This window comes from Gordionus sp. m RMFG-2023, chromosome 4, assembly GCF_954871325.1.
Source record: "Gordionus sp. m RMFG-2023 chromosome 4, tfGorSpeb1-WG-v2, whole genome shotgun sequence".
Taxonomy (NCBI): domain Eukaryota; kingdom Metazoa; phylum Nematomorpha; class Gordioida; order Chordodea; family Parachordodidae; genus Gordionus; species Gordionus sp. m RMFG-2023.
The window spans coordinates 22,883,883-22,902,184 of record NC_088778.1 but is presented as its reverse complement, the minus strand read 5'-3'; the positions used below and the strand labels follow the sequence as shown (position 1 = coordinate 22,902,184).

The 18,302-nt window shown below is 27.7% G+C and overlaps 1 protein-coding gene across 1 annotated transcript; it reads left to right on the top strand.

The window, feature by feature from the left end:
* Positions 1-7,263: 7,263 nt before the first annotated feature.
* LOC135928279 (uncharacterized) lies at positions 7,264-14,252 on the top strand. Its single transcript, XM_065464697.1, has 3 exons — positions 7,264-8,664; positions 9,554-9,772; positions 14,176-14,252. Exons 1-3 carry the CDS (start codon positions 7,350-7,352, stop codon positions 14,193-14,195), a joined length of 1,554 nt encoding a protein of 517 aa, XP_065320769.1. The 5' UTR covers positions 7,264-7,349; the 3' UTR covers positions 14,196-14,252.
* The last annotated feature ends 4,050 nt before the right edge of the window (positions 14,253-18,302 follow it).

Here is an 18,302-nt window from a genome sequence, read left to right as displayed (position 1 = left end):
TGTCTCGGATAATTATACCCTTTGAGCCTTCTATTTTTTTTTCAACATCATACTCCAAATAATGAATTTATTTCATAGACCTTCCCCTTTAAATTTAATATTCCTTTTATGTATTTTTCATAATATCCTCTCAATCTTTGAAATTATTATACAGTCATCCACATTGTCTTTATCTTTGAGCATTGGGATTTATTTCAATTATCGTATATTACCCCCCCCCCCCTTCCTTCACCTAGAAAGATGATTAGATGAAAGGCTCTTTACCAAAATACCATAGGTCCACCTCCATCATTTTTCATTTAGAAATATTTCAGAGTAAAAAGCCCATTGCTCTAATATATTTCCTATTTTGAAAATACCAATTGGTATCCATTCTTCTTATTCTTTTCCCCGAAGCCATAGATTTTATTTCTTGAGATTTCGCAATCATAATACAATTTTCGTTTTCTCAGTCATTCAAGCTTTTATATAGATTATCATAAAACGGCCACTCCTATTCTTGCGTTTTGCTCTATAGGGCTTAGCAACGAAGGGGGGGGGGTAGGCTATTCTAATCTGCTTATTCACCCTAAAAATGATCAAAAATAATAGAAATACTTCATTTCCGACTGATATGCAATTTCTAATCAAAATATCCAAAAATATAGTCCCCCCCCCAAAAAAAAAATATCTAATTACGGCTTTGTTGCTCCATCCTATATTCATTACCTTTACCCTTCCATTCTACTCTTCTCAACTTTCCGCACACTTTAGCTCTAATTATTCTGACGTATTCTAAAATCTTCAATACATCATACTTGGTTTTCAGTCATTCCGATTCAATCCTTTTTTGACTTTTTCCGGACTTTATCAAATCTGAGTTGGATTATCAAACGATAATTTGAGACATTGCATGAGATTATCTTCATTAAATTGTTCACTGTCGTTGTAAAAGAAAAAAAATATAGAGGTGGCTTATTCATAAAATCATAAAGCTATTTTATTGAAAAAAAACCTGCAGATGTACCATCTGCACGGTCCGGATTTCTTATTCAAAAATTTTTTTCGGCCCGGCTTTTATATTTTCAGGCCGGGCATGGAGTTAATAATGGTCATTTAAAATATTTGGTTTTATAATATAAAGTCCAGCCCGCCCGGGTATTTTTATTTAAAAAATTTTTATGCCTTTTTTATACATTGCCCGACCATATTTAAAAAAAATTAAAATACGTCCTGGCCCGTGTACTCAGGCCAGATTGGGCTTAGGCCGGGTCTGCAAGTCTCTGAAAGTAAATCAAGGTAACGTTTTTGTTTTTTTAACTCGTATTTCTTTTTAACATTTCTTACAAAGAGAAAGAGTGAAAAGAAAGATAAAATTTAATTATACTCTTATAGAAAAAAAATAATTGAATTATAATTTTTTTTTTATTATTTACCACCATGTTAAAAATAAAATATTTGTTTTTAACTTTTCGTTTAAAAAAAAAATCATTTTTATTTGTTTTATTATGTTAGTTTAAATTTTTAAAATTTATCAAAATTTACTTTTCTTCTTCTTAAAATATTATAAAAGTTATTAAACATTCCATTTTAAATAGTAGAATAAAATATCTTTGTAAAAAAATTTTTTTTATTGTTTCATTTTTCCAAAAATATAAATAGAAGTCGTTATAGAGTAGTTGTATTATTATTAAAATTATCCATTAAAAAATAAAATCTTGTAAGATGTAAAAAATTGGAAGCTTTTAATCAGAGTCCTCTAGATCTCCTTAACACTAATGACGATGAACCCCTTCCCCCACCTCCCCCTTCCCCAATGTCTAAAACAGGGCTGTGTTCAAGGTCGGGTCCAGTGAAAATGCATGAAACAGATTGGGGTTCAGATTCTGGAGTCCAGAAAAATGAGGGCATAAAATTTAGTTAAAATATAAAGAAACGTCAGTTTTTTTGAAAATTTATTTTATTATTAAATATTAATATATTTGAATTTTAATAATTTTATTGTAGCGAAATGATATCTTCCAAAATACCATCCTTGAGAGAATGAAAAAAAACAAGTCTTAATCTCTAAATTTTAAATAAGGGTTTGAGTTCGGGTTCATTAAAATCTCGAGGATTCAGGTTCTCAGCCCTGGGTCTAAATTATAAAATAATTCATTTAGAAAATGAATACGACTAAGCTAAGAGACTACCATCTTGTCGTATTCCCCCTTGATATTTCATGACGCATTTGATTCCCCCCCCCTTATCGTGCTAGAGGGACCACTTTTTTCGAAAAGAAGTATATTATTTTATTACTCATACAATTAAAAAAAAACAAAATTTTTATATTCCCAATTAGAGGTGGGCGCGGGCCTAATTTACGGTGGTAATAAAAAAATATCACGCCCATTCACGCTAAACACTAAAAAATTTTCGACCCTACCCGCCCGCTCACGACAAGCAATATTTTGATTCACGCCCGAAAATTCACGGTGTTTTTAAATTTTTCAAAACTATTGCTATAATTATACCCTTTTTTAAATTCATTCTATTTATTTCTCTAATTTCATAATCCATATTAATAACAAAAAATAAATACAATCTATAAATCGAAATTTATTTGGAAAAAGAAGAATGTCCATCTTTTTTTATTTCAATTGTGCACGCCTTTCCTCTAGTAAGAGATTGGAACCTTTCACTAGAAGCCGAACTTGCAGCTGACAAAATTTTACTCGATAATTTTCTCAAAAATGGAAATGAATATTCCTGCTTCCAAAACTTCAAAATATTGTCTTGTTATTTATCTTATATGAATCTTATAAATTCATCCTCACAGCTTTAATGGGTGACGTTGATGCTTCATCAGAATCATCTAGAAATATACGGTCTTTTATGAGTGTAGGATGAATTAGGAAAGTGATAGTTGGTATTGATCATTTAGTATATACGGTTTTTTTTATGATTAGGATAAGTTAGGAAAGTTATAAATGGTAGTTGGCATCGACTTATGCATATCATCTAATTTTATATCATTTAGCATTTTTAAGATTGTTTTATATATATCATTTTCTTCTTTTATTAAAAACTTAAGTCTTTTGAAATTCGGATCTAGAATTAAGCCTACTATAGTGGCTGCATAATAATCTTTTAAATGAAATCTTGTTCTGTATTTTAAGGTTCTGATTATTATTGTATCACGTTCAGAAGGTTAACAAAATTTTATTAATTTTTGTTTCCATAGACAAACTTTATTTATTGTGGGACGATAATCTGCTCTCAGATTATCCGAGCATTCTTTAAATATTTATAAAAATTTATCTAACTCGCGTATGATGCTGATATCAATTGTGGCTAATCTATTTAATTCTTGCTTGCTAAACAAGTACACCTGTATTTCAGAAATGATTTTAAGAAATTCTGTATCATGATATATACAGAGTTCCATCTGGTTATTCTCGCTATTACATATTGTTTAAGGGTGTGGCTTAGTTTGCTATTAGCTGTGTTTGAAATATTGTACTATTTTTTTTACACCATTTATATTTAAGGTTATTTCAGTTAAACAATTGTCAAAAATATAATGCATAATATTATTTAGTATATGGCATGTACATGCTAGCGTTTCGTCATCTTTGAATGCATTTATAAGATTTGCTCCGTTATCACTCACAACTATACATTTATTTAAGTAATTTTCTACTTCTGTATATTCTCCTAAAATTGAATTGACTACACTTTTAATTTTGACGTTTTTTTCATTCATTGCTCTTGTGGCCAAAACAAATGTTTTCAATTAAAATCCTTAATGATAAAATGTCCTATAATGGTTAAAAAACTTAGATTTTTATAGTCATCCGTCTAAATATCAGTGATTATGGACAATGATCATGCTTTTAATCTTAAATTTTATTTCATGGTATATTTTTGGACCTATAGTATTCATGAGAGTTTTCCGGTTCACAACTTTTATATTTTGTTATCCATATGTAACACCAACAATTATCTCTTGGCCTAGCTTGTAAAATCCTTCACTTTCTGTTGCATTTAAAGATTGAAGATCTTTACAAATAAAATATAACTGACTTTTCTGTAAAAAGTTTAAGCAAAATTTAGCATAAGGTTTCGCGATAAAAAACACCAAAACATAAAAAGAAAATAGAACTAACAAAATGATACCGGATGTTGTTTATAAAATGCGGAAGATTATTAGTTTTTATTCTTTTTTAAAAAAGAACTAATAAAATAAGAAAATATATAATGTAATTATAAAATTGCAAATTTAATTATAAAATTGCAATTTATAATTATAAAATTGCAAATTTATATTTATAAAAAACAATTTTAAAAATTAAGATTTCCGTGATTCACGGGAAATTTATGTTCACGCCCGATCACGCCCGGGGAAAATTTTGGGAAGGCCCGTCACGCCCAGTCACACCTTCCGCGCCCACCTCTATTCCCAATCTAGGCGACCTGTCAAATATTTTAGAATAGTTGATCTTTTATTCGTCATTTTATTCATCGACGCTTAGATCCGGGGTAGTGAATTAGCTTAAATAGCTATAGAAAATTTGGACGCAGCTTAATCTGTCCTCAGACATTGGGCACCTTGACTTATAAAAATTTAAGAAGTATTTTCCACAAGGCAAAAAAATATTTTTTTTAAAAAAAGGTTTTTTGAATATAAGGAGTTCCCATAAGAGATCTTCAAAAGGCCCGACCCGTGCCGGGCCTATTTTTCTAAAATAAATTGGGTTCGGGTTGAGTCGGGCATAATATTTTTGAAAAAATTGGGCCGGGGCGGGTTGGGCCTAGGAATTTTAAAAAAATATATCTAAATTTATCAATTTTATGCTGAATTTTTTATGTAAAATAAAAATGAATTTTTTATGTAAAATAAAAATATTTGATTTTATTTATAAAAACTAGACACCATATAACATATAACTTTTATTTTGAGTAATTTAAAAATTAATTTTTATATTTAAATAAATTCGCGCCGTAAAATATTTTAGAAAAAATTTCGGTTTCGTGCTAAACCTTTTTAAAAAAATTTCCGGCCGGGCTTGAAAAATTATGCAGATCACTAGCTCCCATTACTAAATGAACCTATGATAGATGATATGTATACAAATATAATTTTTGACCAAATTTGAAATAATTAAACTGAAAGATGAAACATAAATATAATTTTTTTATAAATTTTAAGAATTTATATTATCAATTTAGTAAATTAAAATTAACATGCTTAAAAAAATTCCCCATTTTTTTCATGGGAAGAGGGGTTAAACCTTTAAATCCCCTCCCCCTTCCCCCATGCTTACGCCATTTTATATAATTGGTGTATGTCATATATCTTTCTTTGACAAAAAAAATGCAAAAAGAAATTTGATGCTTATAATTTTTCTTGTAATTTTGTAAAAAATATATATAGATATATTTAAATAAAATATATTTAGGTTTAAAAAATAAATGATAATCTCCAAGTTTAAATATTGAAGGGCTTTTATCCGGCCTCAACAACGCTTTCCATATCAGGAAACCGCCTCTTAACAGGCGCGTTAATGAAGCGGAAAATTAAAACGGACGTCAAATTAAGGTACCTCGTAAGGGTTCTTCGGATTAGTCTAGTTTTCTCATCTTTACCCTGTATCAAGGAGTTCACCATTATCATCGATCTTTCAAATAAAAATAAAAATAAATTATTTAAAATGTTTGAAATCTAGAGTTAAATATTAAATAATCTTGGCATTTTTATATATACTAAAAATTGAAATGCAAAAATAGTTTCGAAGTGATTGACAGATTTAAAAAAAACGTTTTTATATATTATATTTTTGATATTTATTGGTATATCAAGATAATCGTCAACAAAGGATATAAATATAATGTTAAGGCTATCATGTATCCTATGCTTTTAGAAGTCGGGTGGTGTTAACTAGAGATAATAATCCTATTTTGCAAACGAATTCAGATTATAGAATTATTTTTTAAAAAAAACGATATATATGGTCGGGTCAATTGTCAAGTTAAGATGGGAAATCATGGTGTAATTATAATATTAAGATAATAAAGACAGGAATGAAGAAATAAAAAGATTTAATAAATTGTTTTATTATCCTTTTTACCCGCAATATATCTCCGATCTCCTCTAGATTATGAAATTATTCCTAAAAACTCATTTTTGATTACTTTTTGCTATTTTCAGTAATTAATTAAACATTTGTTTTATTTTAAATAATTTCATAAACCCGAGTCCAACTCGATTTAAATAAAAATAATCCTCACCCGATTTCGGGTAGATTTACAGGACTCCAATTTTATTTCCTCCGGTAGTGAATGACCAAAGAATAAACCTGCATGTTAGTTTATTATGTTGCACATTTGGATTTCACCATAAAAATAGAAAAACTAATATTAAGAACCAGAAGAATAAAAATTACAATTTAAAAAAATAATGATTAATGGAATGATTTGATTATTTGTATTTTTTTTAAAAAAAGATAAAATTAAGTACATATAATTTTTTATTTTTAAATTAGTTTATAATAAATAATATCATTTAAAAATTAAAATTTATATGGTAGCATTTGAAGGAACATTTTAATTTTTGGAGGGGGTGAGTATTTTAAAATTTAATTTAAATTATTATAAAAAAAGTATTTATCATTGTTTGATCTATCATAAAAAAACATAGTAGATTAATTTTTGTTAATTATACATTCAAGGTAAATTATGAGAATTTTTTTTCTTTTCTATCCATAACATAATCAATTAAAACCATTTATAACAAAATTCTTTTTTGGTAACATGGCATATAACATTGATTTCGATTATGATATCTCAGATTTTAAATAAATAAAACATTTGATAAGAAATTCAAAATTGTGATTTTTGTTTTAATATAATAATAGACTTAAAGACCATTAAAAAAAATTTTAAAAGTTAGAAAATATATTTCATTTATAAAAATAAGATTTTTATGGTTCATTTCCATAATAAAAAAAAATTGATATTTAATAATTATTAAATTTATTAAATACTTAATAGCTAATCCATAAAAATAAAAATTTAAGAAAAATGAAAGAAAGAAAGAATTGCGATAGAAGTTAATTTCAAAAACAATGACTAAATTCCATTATTATAAATAATTTTTACTATTATGAAAAAATAACAATTTATCATAAAAAAATTTTTAAAATTATTTCCATATCTTATCTATTAGTTAGCTATTATATCATATATTTTTTATGAAATATATAAATGTGTTAATTATCAAAACACAATTTTTATAGAAATTTCTGGTGGAAAATTTAACACTTTCTAATATATATTATTTTTTATTGCGCCATTAAAATATCGTTTTATAAGACCATGTTAAAAACTCTATGATGGCTGAGGCAAGAAAATATGACTTTAATTATGAAATAGGGGGAGATAAATTGATTAAAAAGACAATAAATAACAATGAAGGCGACATTAATTTACCGATACATTTAGCTCGAATAACCAAAGAACAGTGTAAAAAATTATATGAGCAACACCCGTTAAATAGTGCAAAGAGGACTTCTCCAATTCACGATAACAAAAAAAATTTCCAATATTTCCCTTACTCAAAATACAATAACATCAGTAGTCGTTATAGCGGCTTGAGCCCCAACGATACCTACCTGAGAAACTTTTGGAAAAAATATTATTTAGATTATCAAAGTTTTAGCAGAAATTATTTTCCCGTGTACAATTATCAAAACGTGCCCGAAATGAAAGAAGAAAATAATTTTATTAATACTATAAAATCTTCAAATTTTTTATTTTACCCGACAAAAGATGAAACTATTACCCGGAAACTAACCTCTAAAACTAACAAATATAATAAGTGCTACGTCGATAACATTTCTATCGGAAATGTTAAAGATTACTCTCCGCAAAAGAAAGTAAGAGCCCCTAAATGCGCGAGATGCAGAAATCACGGCCAAATTTCCTTGCTAAAAGGTCACAAAAGGTATTGCAAATGGAAGGACTGCGAGTGTAACAATTGTTTGTTGGTGGCTGAACGACAGAGGGTAATGGCCGCTCAAGTGGCTCACAGGAGGCAACAGCAATTGGAAGAGTCGAGGAAAAGGGATGAGAAATGCGAGTCATTTTGTAACATCAATCATATTGACGGTGATGAAAGTTCGCTTGCGTTTTTGCCATCAATGCAACAGGGAATAAATAATAAACTAGACGATAACAATGAATTATATTCTAATAATTTTAATGTTGGTTTGGCTCTGACTGATCGCATAAATGAGTACGATATATCATATAAAAAATATGACAGACATTTTATTACACAATTAGATTTCCCGAAATATTTGAGTTTAAGTAATGACAATCCTACCGAAAATATTGTTCGATGCAGTAAAAATGACAATAAATTATTTCACAGTCGTTCTCAAGCTAATTTGATATTTACTCATAATGAGGAGGACAGTAATTCGCTGATTCTATCTTCACCGATTCTTGCAAAAGATGACAAAATCATAGATGAGAACGACGAATATAATGCGATTGCGCTAAGGGATAGAACAATAGGAACCCGTAATAAAACGATTATAGTTGAAAGCAAGGACAAAGCATGCAAATCTATGAACCTATCTTTGCCAATATCTAGTTTTATTCCACGTAAGAGCTATGGGCAAAATACATCAGAAATAAAAGGTACAAATATATTTAAGGTGTTTAATATTAAACATCCCCGCAGCCAAGAACTTCCCCTCCCAAAAATAATGTTTTAATTCTAATTGCCTATTAAAATAAATAACCTCTCAATAAATATTTACCGTCAAAAATAAAATGTAGTCCGCACTCATCAATTGAAGCCTACTAATTAAACTTTAATTAAAATAATTTTGCTAGAAAAATAAGTTATAAACTTTTTTACCAACGGGGTAATAATTAAGTTTAAAACAAAATATTCATGGAGAAATAAAAATTTGTGATTTTTTCTCTTTTGTCAAAGTTAGGCCTATCGGTAAACCCTTTAATAAAATTTTGACAAACAGGTTGGGGTTTTCGATTCTTAATTGACATTATATATGTTATCGTCAGTGTTTTTTCCGGCAATGTGTTAATTTTTCAACTTTAAATCAGAGCGCAAAAATTTGATTAGTCTCATATTTGGAATACATACCATATAAATTTCAACCAATTTCGCCATGAACTTTTGGAATTAATATAATTTATTTTTTATATAAATTATAAATGGCCTAAAGGTTAACAGCAAATTATCTATAATTCATAAGTTAGGTATTCTAAACATGCTGAAATACATTTCAGGAAATATCCGACTTTTAAATTTAAAAAAAAATGCCCTCAAAAGAAGCTTTAAAATTGAAAAAGTAACACACTTCATGAAGAAACAAAAAATGATTTGACATTTATTTTACAGCTTTAAAAATGGATGCTTTTTCAAAAAAAAAATTGTTTTATTATATATTTTTTGGCAGATTAGACATTTTATTTCATTGTAGTAAATTAATCGTGCAAATCTATTTCAATACTTTTCGATCTAGTATAAGTATATATTAATTTATCAAAAATAACATAGAAAATAACTATGAAAATTATTATGTCAATCAGAACAAAATTGAAAATTTGTTAAGCAATAATAACAAAAATGGTAATGTTATTAAATCAACGAACGAAGACGAGAAATTGATCGAAATGATAGGACCTATATCGCCTGATTCCTTTCGAAGCATAGTTAAAGCTTTACTCAAATGCTGTGATCAAGATATTGACATGGCATATTCTAAATACCTTCAAGGTTTTTTTAAATATTTTATTTCTCTCATGTCTTTCAAGCATAGGAAGGTCGGGGATAAGTACATTTAAAAATTTTCTCTTTCAGGAAAACGTTTTTTTGAACCTGCTTAAAAATCAAAGAATGACTTTTAAAATAAAATGAAAGATAAGAAGTAGAGATACCACTACTCACTTATAAAGTCATTTGTTGAATGGCAAAAATGCAATTAATAAAAAATATTGCTACACAGAAGAACCCCGAGATAATAAACCGTTTTTTTAGTGGAAAGACTTTATAATTTTTTGAACCGTAGCCGAATCTTTATGCCCAATCGTTAAACGGAGGTAACTCAATCTTTATTTTTGTTCTGAACCGTTTAAAATCGTTTTGTTTTATAAGACCATAATATTTTGATAACTCACACATTACTTTTTTATGGAAAGTTTTTATTAATTTTAAAATGGTAATTTTTGGCTAATCTAATATTTTGTTACAATTATTTTATTAAAAATTTTTTTAATAAATAAATAATATAAAACTTGAAAAAACCTTTATAATTTTTTTAAGACCTTAACCGAATCGAATCTTTATAATTTTAAACTGAACAATAACCGATGCAGATCCTTTATACATAACGACTCGGGTCCATGCTTACATATGATTAGATCTATGCCTAGACATTTTGTGGCCATGGTGCACAAATTTTTATGGCGACCTTTTTCTTAATTTCTTTCTATATTAAAAAATTGATATTTGAATAATAAATTATCCTCTTTATTTAGGGATGGACTGGTGATGCTTATGCATCTTCGGTATAAATTTTGTCGTCATTTTTATGGGGGTAGTGACTAAAGCTCGGCAATCAACCTACTTAGGTTGGGTCCGGTTATTTTAATTAGTTTTATTTCGGGTTGGGTTAGGAAATTATCTTATAAGCTAAGTCGGGTTGGATACGGTTTAGAAATATTTTTGGGAATAATTTTCCGGTCAGGCTTGGAAAAAATTAGTCTCTAGTAAGAAGGATTCGCATCCATGCCCCATTTTGCCCTGCTTTGATACTCCATTTAAAAAATATATAAGGACACAGATGAGTGCAGTTAAAAATTTACTCGTTTTTTTTGTAACTGTAAATAATAGTATCTCCTAAATTTATAGTAAAGTATTGACCAGTCCTTGATCAAAGTAAATCTTTAATACTAAAAAAGGATAAATTTCTTGTAATTTGTTGATAAAAAGTGATTTTTTAATCTACGCAATATATAATCTTACTATGCCATTGCTATTTACTATGCGAAAGATATAAGATTTCTATATACTCTATTGGAATTTTTGAATTATGCCATTTTTCTTCCCCCTTCATGAAATCTTTTATACTTTCTCTTTAAGAGCATAGGGCATATGGAATAGGTTGTGATTTTTACAAATTTTTATGAGGCATCAGTTTTAATATATCTATCTATCTATTACTTTTGGGGTGCATCCTGTTTAGACCTCGGGTACTTTTTTAAAATTTCCTCATAGAATAAAGCAGCTATTATGCAAAATATTTTAATTAATATTATTCCAGGATTTCTGGAATAATACAATTTTAGGTGGGCTTGGGTCTAATTTTTTATTCGGACTATTTTAAAATTAAAACTTTTTTTTCTAAATTTTTAAAATGATCATTAATATTATTACACTTTTTTGACTTTATTCCATTTCACCTAAAATTGTCATTCATAAAATATTATAATTTCTGCCTTTCTTTATTTTTCTAATTCTACATAAATATAGCAAAAAAATTTCATATATATTTTTTTTTCATAACTAAAAATTTACGTCACACTTATAAATCAAAATGTAACCGATTATTGGTGGTAAAGTAAACGTTCACTGCAGGCCAAATGACAGGGGTTGATACCTAATTTTCTGAGGAAAAGATTTAAAATTGGCAAAATTCAAAAACTTTCGTGAAAATAATGAAATAAGCTTTTCTAAAAATAAAAACATGTTCGAACTATTTTATGAAATTTTGTTAATCAATTTTTTTTCATAAATTTCTTGTATTTTAAAATAGAAATTAACTTTATTTTAAGGAAAGAAATGGTGTCATAAAATTCAATGGGTAAAGAAATTTTCGTTTTCAAATATACTACTTTTTTCTAAAAATTTTCCGTTTACCACGAATGATTTCTATTCGCGCCCTATCATGTCCAGTCATTTTTTGGAAAAACTCGTCATCAATTACGTTTGAAATATAAAATATATCTGACGTAACCCTCAGTGACCGGATTAGTAATGGGACATTTCACGGCCCGTTCCAATCTCTAATTATGATTCAATAAATACAAAAAAAATACGTCATTTTATTTATTATTTTTATTACTACTAACAATTTATTTAATTTCGTGACCTGAAAAACGAAATTAAAGTGATTTCTGAAATGTGATAAGGATTTATTATTAAAAAAAAGAGTGCCTATTCTGTTAGTTTTCCTGAAAACCTTTCTTTAGATTTTTCATATTAATAAAAATAAAAAATTTTACTAAATTGTTTGAAATACATAAGGTAGTGCCCAATTAAATTCCGGTTAAATAAATTTAAAATTGCCATCAATAAATGATTAAACTGAGAGATACTGATCCCCATAAATTTATTACTGTAGTATTTAGTCATAAAAATCTGGATCACATACAAATAATTTAATTCTTTCACCTTAATGGGGCCCAGGCTTAGAGTGGTGCCACCACGGTTGTTAAGATTACAATAAGGGTGATAAAACTATAAGAAATAAGTTAGATGATAGCGCTTTCCGTTTTTTTTATAGAAAATACTTATAATGAAAGATAAATTTTGTTTTACTAATTGAGATTCCGTATTTATTAAGAGATCGACTATAGCCGACCTTCAAATAGAATCAAATATCTATGTTCATTTGAAAATAAAAATATGGAGTGACAAATATTATAATATATTTAAGATCTTCTGTAAATTTTATATATGGTGAATATGAACGAAATATCTTTCACATCATAACATTTTAATAAAAGAAAATCAACGAAAAAAGCTAAAAAAATGACGGCAATCACGTGATTTAAACCCCCACATTTTTGTTGTTTGCAAAAATTCTATTATTTTGAACTTGTTTATACCTGGGCTAACACTCTCGGGATTTTTATCCTATTATCATCTTATGCATGTATATTTTCATTTTAGACTTGATCTCAAAGAAACGTTTATCTTAAGTAGATAATGTTCTAGGCGTGCTCAAATTAAATATAACACATGGTTGAGTTCGTGGAATTATACAAATCTCACAACTCAACAATAAACCATTTTTCTTTTTCGATCTAATTTATTTTCCCCAGTAGAATAATAATATTGATGGAACCATAACACGAGTCCTAAAAGCAACACGCCAATAAAATTAAAACAATATTTATTAATTTTAGATAGATAACACATCTCATTTTGTTACACTCATAAAAATTGCAAATAAAGTTTATTATACTTTCAGCAATATTAATTTTTTACAATTCGGGAAATGTTGTGCCTATATAGTGTAAAAACTAAAAATTAGATTCCTTTTGCATAAAAATTTTTTAATTTCTGGTCATATTACAATATGAATTTACTTAAAGATAGTTTTGACTTTTTTATTCCTATAAAATAATATTTATTCATATAATATTTTCTTTATTTAAAAAAAAACTTCTATAGCGGTTACCATTATAAATTTTTGATGTGATCCAATATTTAAAAAAAATTTATAGCTGCATATATATATATAAAATATATTATTTTGTAAGAAGAAAAATTAAACATTAAGTTTAGTATACTCTTTAAGAAAACCTCAGGGCTCGCAGGAATCTCAGGCTCATAAAATCCCCAATTTCCTTTATTTATGCAAAATTAAATTATATTTGTTGAGATGAGTGGTATATACTTTTTGAGATATCATTGAATTTTTAATAATTCTTAGTCAGCCCAGAATTTTTTAAATATGAGCTTGAACCCAGTCTTATAACTTTGTTAATATTGGATTAAATTTTAAGATATCTGACAAATATATGAAAACATAAAAATAAATTCTTCTTAAAACATTAAATTTGAGGTAGATATTTATCCTACCTAGTCAATGCACTGGAGTCATTTTTTCCTGCGTGGTAACTTAGGGAAGCAGGCTTAGGCTTATGTCCCCAGAGACCACTCTAGCTAGATTCCTCTCCTTCACGTACCTCTCTCCGATGATTAAAATATAAAATGTACTAATTATATATTAAGAGTATTCATACGAATTACCAACCCCCCCCCCCCAACCCCCCTTCTAATAGCCCCTAAATTTAAATGCAATATTTCATTTTTTTTAAACAAACATCTTATATTTTGTAACTGTTAAATTAAGTTTATATTCTATTTTTTTATATTTTAAATATATTTAGTATCACAAGAAATCAATTAATGGCGATTCAAATGTCTCAAGTAAACATTCCTAATTAGAAATTAACTTAGAGGTGTGAAGACAATTTTATTGTTAATTTACATTGTTAATCTTATAATATGACTTTTTAAAATTATATTGTAATTTTTTTAAGAACGTAAAATCAATTTGAAACTCAAATAAAAATTAAACAGTGAGTGAATAAAATGAAATATTTATAATCAAATTAATTATATAACTGTGGTTTTAAAAGGTCAAATATCAGTCCCGGCTTTCTTTCTGCAGGACAATACGCGTCCCAAAACACTATATCTAAGATGGAACGAGTCCAATTTTAGTTGGGAGGGGATTTTTTCCTATATCAACGAATAAGAAAATTGGTATTTGAAAGCTATTACTTTTAAGGGATCAACGACCGTTGCCAATATCTTAACCCTTATAATCAATGTCGGACACCTTATCAAAATTTTAGGTCCAGCCTGGATTTTAAAATATTTCCAATTTCAAACTCCCAGGATGTTTTAAAACCTACCTTTTCTTATCCTTTTAGGCCCAGCCCACTAAAATATAGTTATTTTAAATAATTTTGACTATATTGTTAATAATTTCAAAGGGAAATGGAAAATATGAGCAGATGTTTACATGATTTTCAGCTGATTAAAATTATGATTAAAAAATATTTTTTATTTAAGCTTGGATTATATTAATCTTATGCCAGGTTCAAGTTTAAAATTTAATCGGTCCAAATTTTAAAAATTTTACTACTTTTAGTGGCGTAGCCAGGATTTATCATTATTCTTGGGGGATTGGTCCCTATATCCCCATCTGATTATTATATATGCAAAATGTCAAGCATAAATATTTGTTATTTTATCTTTATTACATTAGAGCAATATATAACGTTTCATTGTCAAATTAATAATTCTCAAACAGTTTTCATATGAAAGAGTAAGCTATTAATCCTTGTGAATAAGATATGGAAGAGTTACTAAAGCTAATTTAAATTCATTTTGGCCAATAAAATAATTTTTTTTAGCTAATATTGCTTATAAATACTATAAGAATTTGAATAAATGGTATAATTTAGTTTAAAAATTCATTTACTCTATAATTATTTGTGTTGTTTATTTTGTTTATTGAAAATAATTCGTAACAGTACTTCGTGTACTGATATAATAGATGCGGATTTAATTCGTTCTTATTATTTTAAATATCCTATTTTAAAAAATTAACTATCGACTGCTTATTTTTTAAATTTTTTATAGCTTTTTAGTTTTATTTCATTCAAATGGATAGAGATAAGACCTCTAATATCTAAACAAAGTACCCTCCAGAAAGATAAAGCCCCGTTTCTTACTGCTAAATCTAAGCAAGAAGAATAATATTAACCTGTTAAGATTCTCCAGCTCATATCTATTGAAAACATATGAGATTTACTAAAACGATAGTTTAGAAAGCAACGATGTGGCGCAAAGGATTCTTTGAAGAATAAATCATAGTTTACATGAAAATCGGTCTCAAAATATATGCCAGAATCTTATTAATTCAATGCCCAAAATATAGCCACGCAAGTATTAAGGCAAAGGTAGATGTAACACTTTTAAATATCAGGGCAGGAATAACGAAATTTTAGCATAGTAGAGCAACTGATTTGAAAAGAGTTACATAAATAATATATAATTTTAATAATTTGTATTCACTATATACTGTTTTATAATAATAAAGGTTAGAGAAATTTTTTTGGTTTATTATCAGGGATCCAAACCGAACCTGAACCGAAATGCCTCTGAACCGGTTCGAGCCTCTTTTATGCTTACAAAATAATGTACAAGCTATTACTAGTATATTGCAAAAATTTAAATTATATTCGAATTGTTTTAAAGATTATTATCAATCACATTTAATTGATAAGTGTCAGTCATAATTTTAAATATATTGCCATTTTACAACATTTTAAATTAAGCTTATAAATTATAATGCATGGGAAAAATTAAATCTAATATATAAATTATTTAAATATAGTATTATAAATGACACATCAAAATGGAATATTACTGATAATCAAATAAATATGAAAAGCCATTAGTGTTGTTAAACGGCTCTTTTTGAGCCGATTTTTAAAAACGGCTAACTCACTATTTCACCCAGAATAATATAACTTAAGCCTGAGGATTTTGCTTGTAGAAGGAACCAAGGTTAGGACATCTATTAGAGAAATCTCAAGGCTTAGGCTATATTTTTCAGGCTAAAATATCGAGTTAGCCGTTTTCAAAAATCGACTCAAAATGAGCCGTTTAACAACGCTAAAAGCCATCATGGAGCAAATCTTGAGCGTCACATAAAAAGAAACCACCTTCTAGAATTCGATAAAATTAACAAAATATCACAACAAATTAGACGTAATTAGCATAATATCTTCCAAGAGTTGTTCACTCCCGATCTGTTATGAAAGAATGGGTAATTATAGCAAATACTTTTCTCTGCAATCTTTGGCCCACTTTTAAGTATTTTCTCTTGCCTTTCTTTAAGATCAATTTCTCAAGATTATCACCTTATTCAATAGCTTCATCGAAACTAATATCATCAGATAAAATCGGCGTTGTTATGCTTTTAATCCAACTCCATAAATTGACAAGATGCCTTTTCGCACAAATCTTATCATCATAAGTAATACCAAGGATTTATACTGTTTATATTTAAATAAATGACAATTCCAAAAAATAACAATTTTAATATAAATCCAAAATAATTAATTTACTAAGCTATTAATTAACCTTGTATCGTCAGTCCAGGTATATGGCAGCTAAGAGAATTTCATTCTTTATAAATCTTTCTTCTCTGTTCTTAATACAAGAATATTGCAATTGATTGAATTTTTTTCTAGTTCAATGCAGCATCTTAACCATTCTGCATAAAAATCTATCGGTGTTAACTGTTCAGATTGGAATCGTTTGGTTGCGATTTTTAGTGGTTTTAAAATTCCAACAATCGTTATTATTTCTTTCCAATCTTCAGTCAATAAATAATCAGATTGCTCTGAAAAGAAATCTATTTTGAGTAAAATCAGCCTTTCTAACATCCTGGGTTGAATGCCATCGCTGTCAATCAAACACAGGCTTAGAGAGCTTCATATTTTTCAATAACTTATATTAAGTGGGAAGTCTTAATTTTAAATTTATGCACCTAGCATTTGCAAGAGTAGTCACAATGGGCGATAATTTTATTGCATGAAGTGCAAGCTGCACAACGTACATATGAATCTTATAGGATTGATAAAAAAGTATTCTGTATATCATCGATATCATATTTATATATACTCATATCCATATTTTCATAATCTGCTGATTCACTGCTTGTAACATAATCAATTTCAGGCTGCACTGATAAAATTTGCACTTTGTCAAATTACAGATAAAATTATCGCATTTATACAATTTTACACAGAAAACAAAATTGCTGCACTTATAAAATCAGGCACCGATCTGTAAATAGATATATAATTTTTACGTTAATAAATCTCTCATTAACTTTGAACTTTTGCGCAAATAAACAATATCTTCTAGTTTAATCTGCGCTAATAGCTCTCGTTCAACTGGCATCATTAAAAATGCTTCTAATTTTTCTTGGCCTATATTAGCTCTCCCTATTTTTTATAATTTTTAATTTACTAAATGTTCTCTCGCAATTAACCTGCTTAAATGACAAAGTTAAAATGTATTCATATGCCAAAAATATATTAGTGTATGCACTTGTGTGCATATTGTATCTTTTAAGAATTTCATACACGCATATTAAACACTTGTTACATTTATTATCACACTCTGAGTTATTATCATATTGTAATATTCCTGACTTCTCGCTGCTACATTCGATATCATAGTCCGTTTCATTTAATTCTACTTTTAAATCTTTGAATACACTGGCAAATGAACACAATTCATTACGTAATTTAACACTCAATATATTTTCCAAATCTGCCACTTTTTCAAGGCCTTTTCAGAAATACATTTACTATTTATTAAATCAAGATGCCTTGGATGCAAATATTGCACATTTAAAATAGGCTACTTTTCGCAAAAAAACAGTTCCGATAAACTATTTATTAATTGTTTTATTCTGAATCGATGT

Bases quoted from the DNA above. Each gene is read 5' to 3' on its own strand.
- LOC135928279 (XM_065464697.1), top strand. From the start codon at position 7,350: ATGATGGCTGAGGCAAGAAAATATGACTTTAATTATGAAATAGGGGGA. The intron at 8,665-9,553 runs GTACAAATATAT...AAAATAACATAG, and splicing joins AAATACATCAGAAATAAAAG to AAAATAACTATGAAAATTAT. The intron at 9,773-14,175 runs GTTTTTTTAAAT...AAATATATTTAG, and splicing joins ATATTCTAAATACCTTCAAG to TATCACAAGAAATCAATTAA.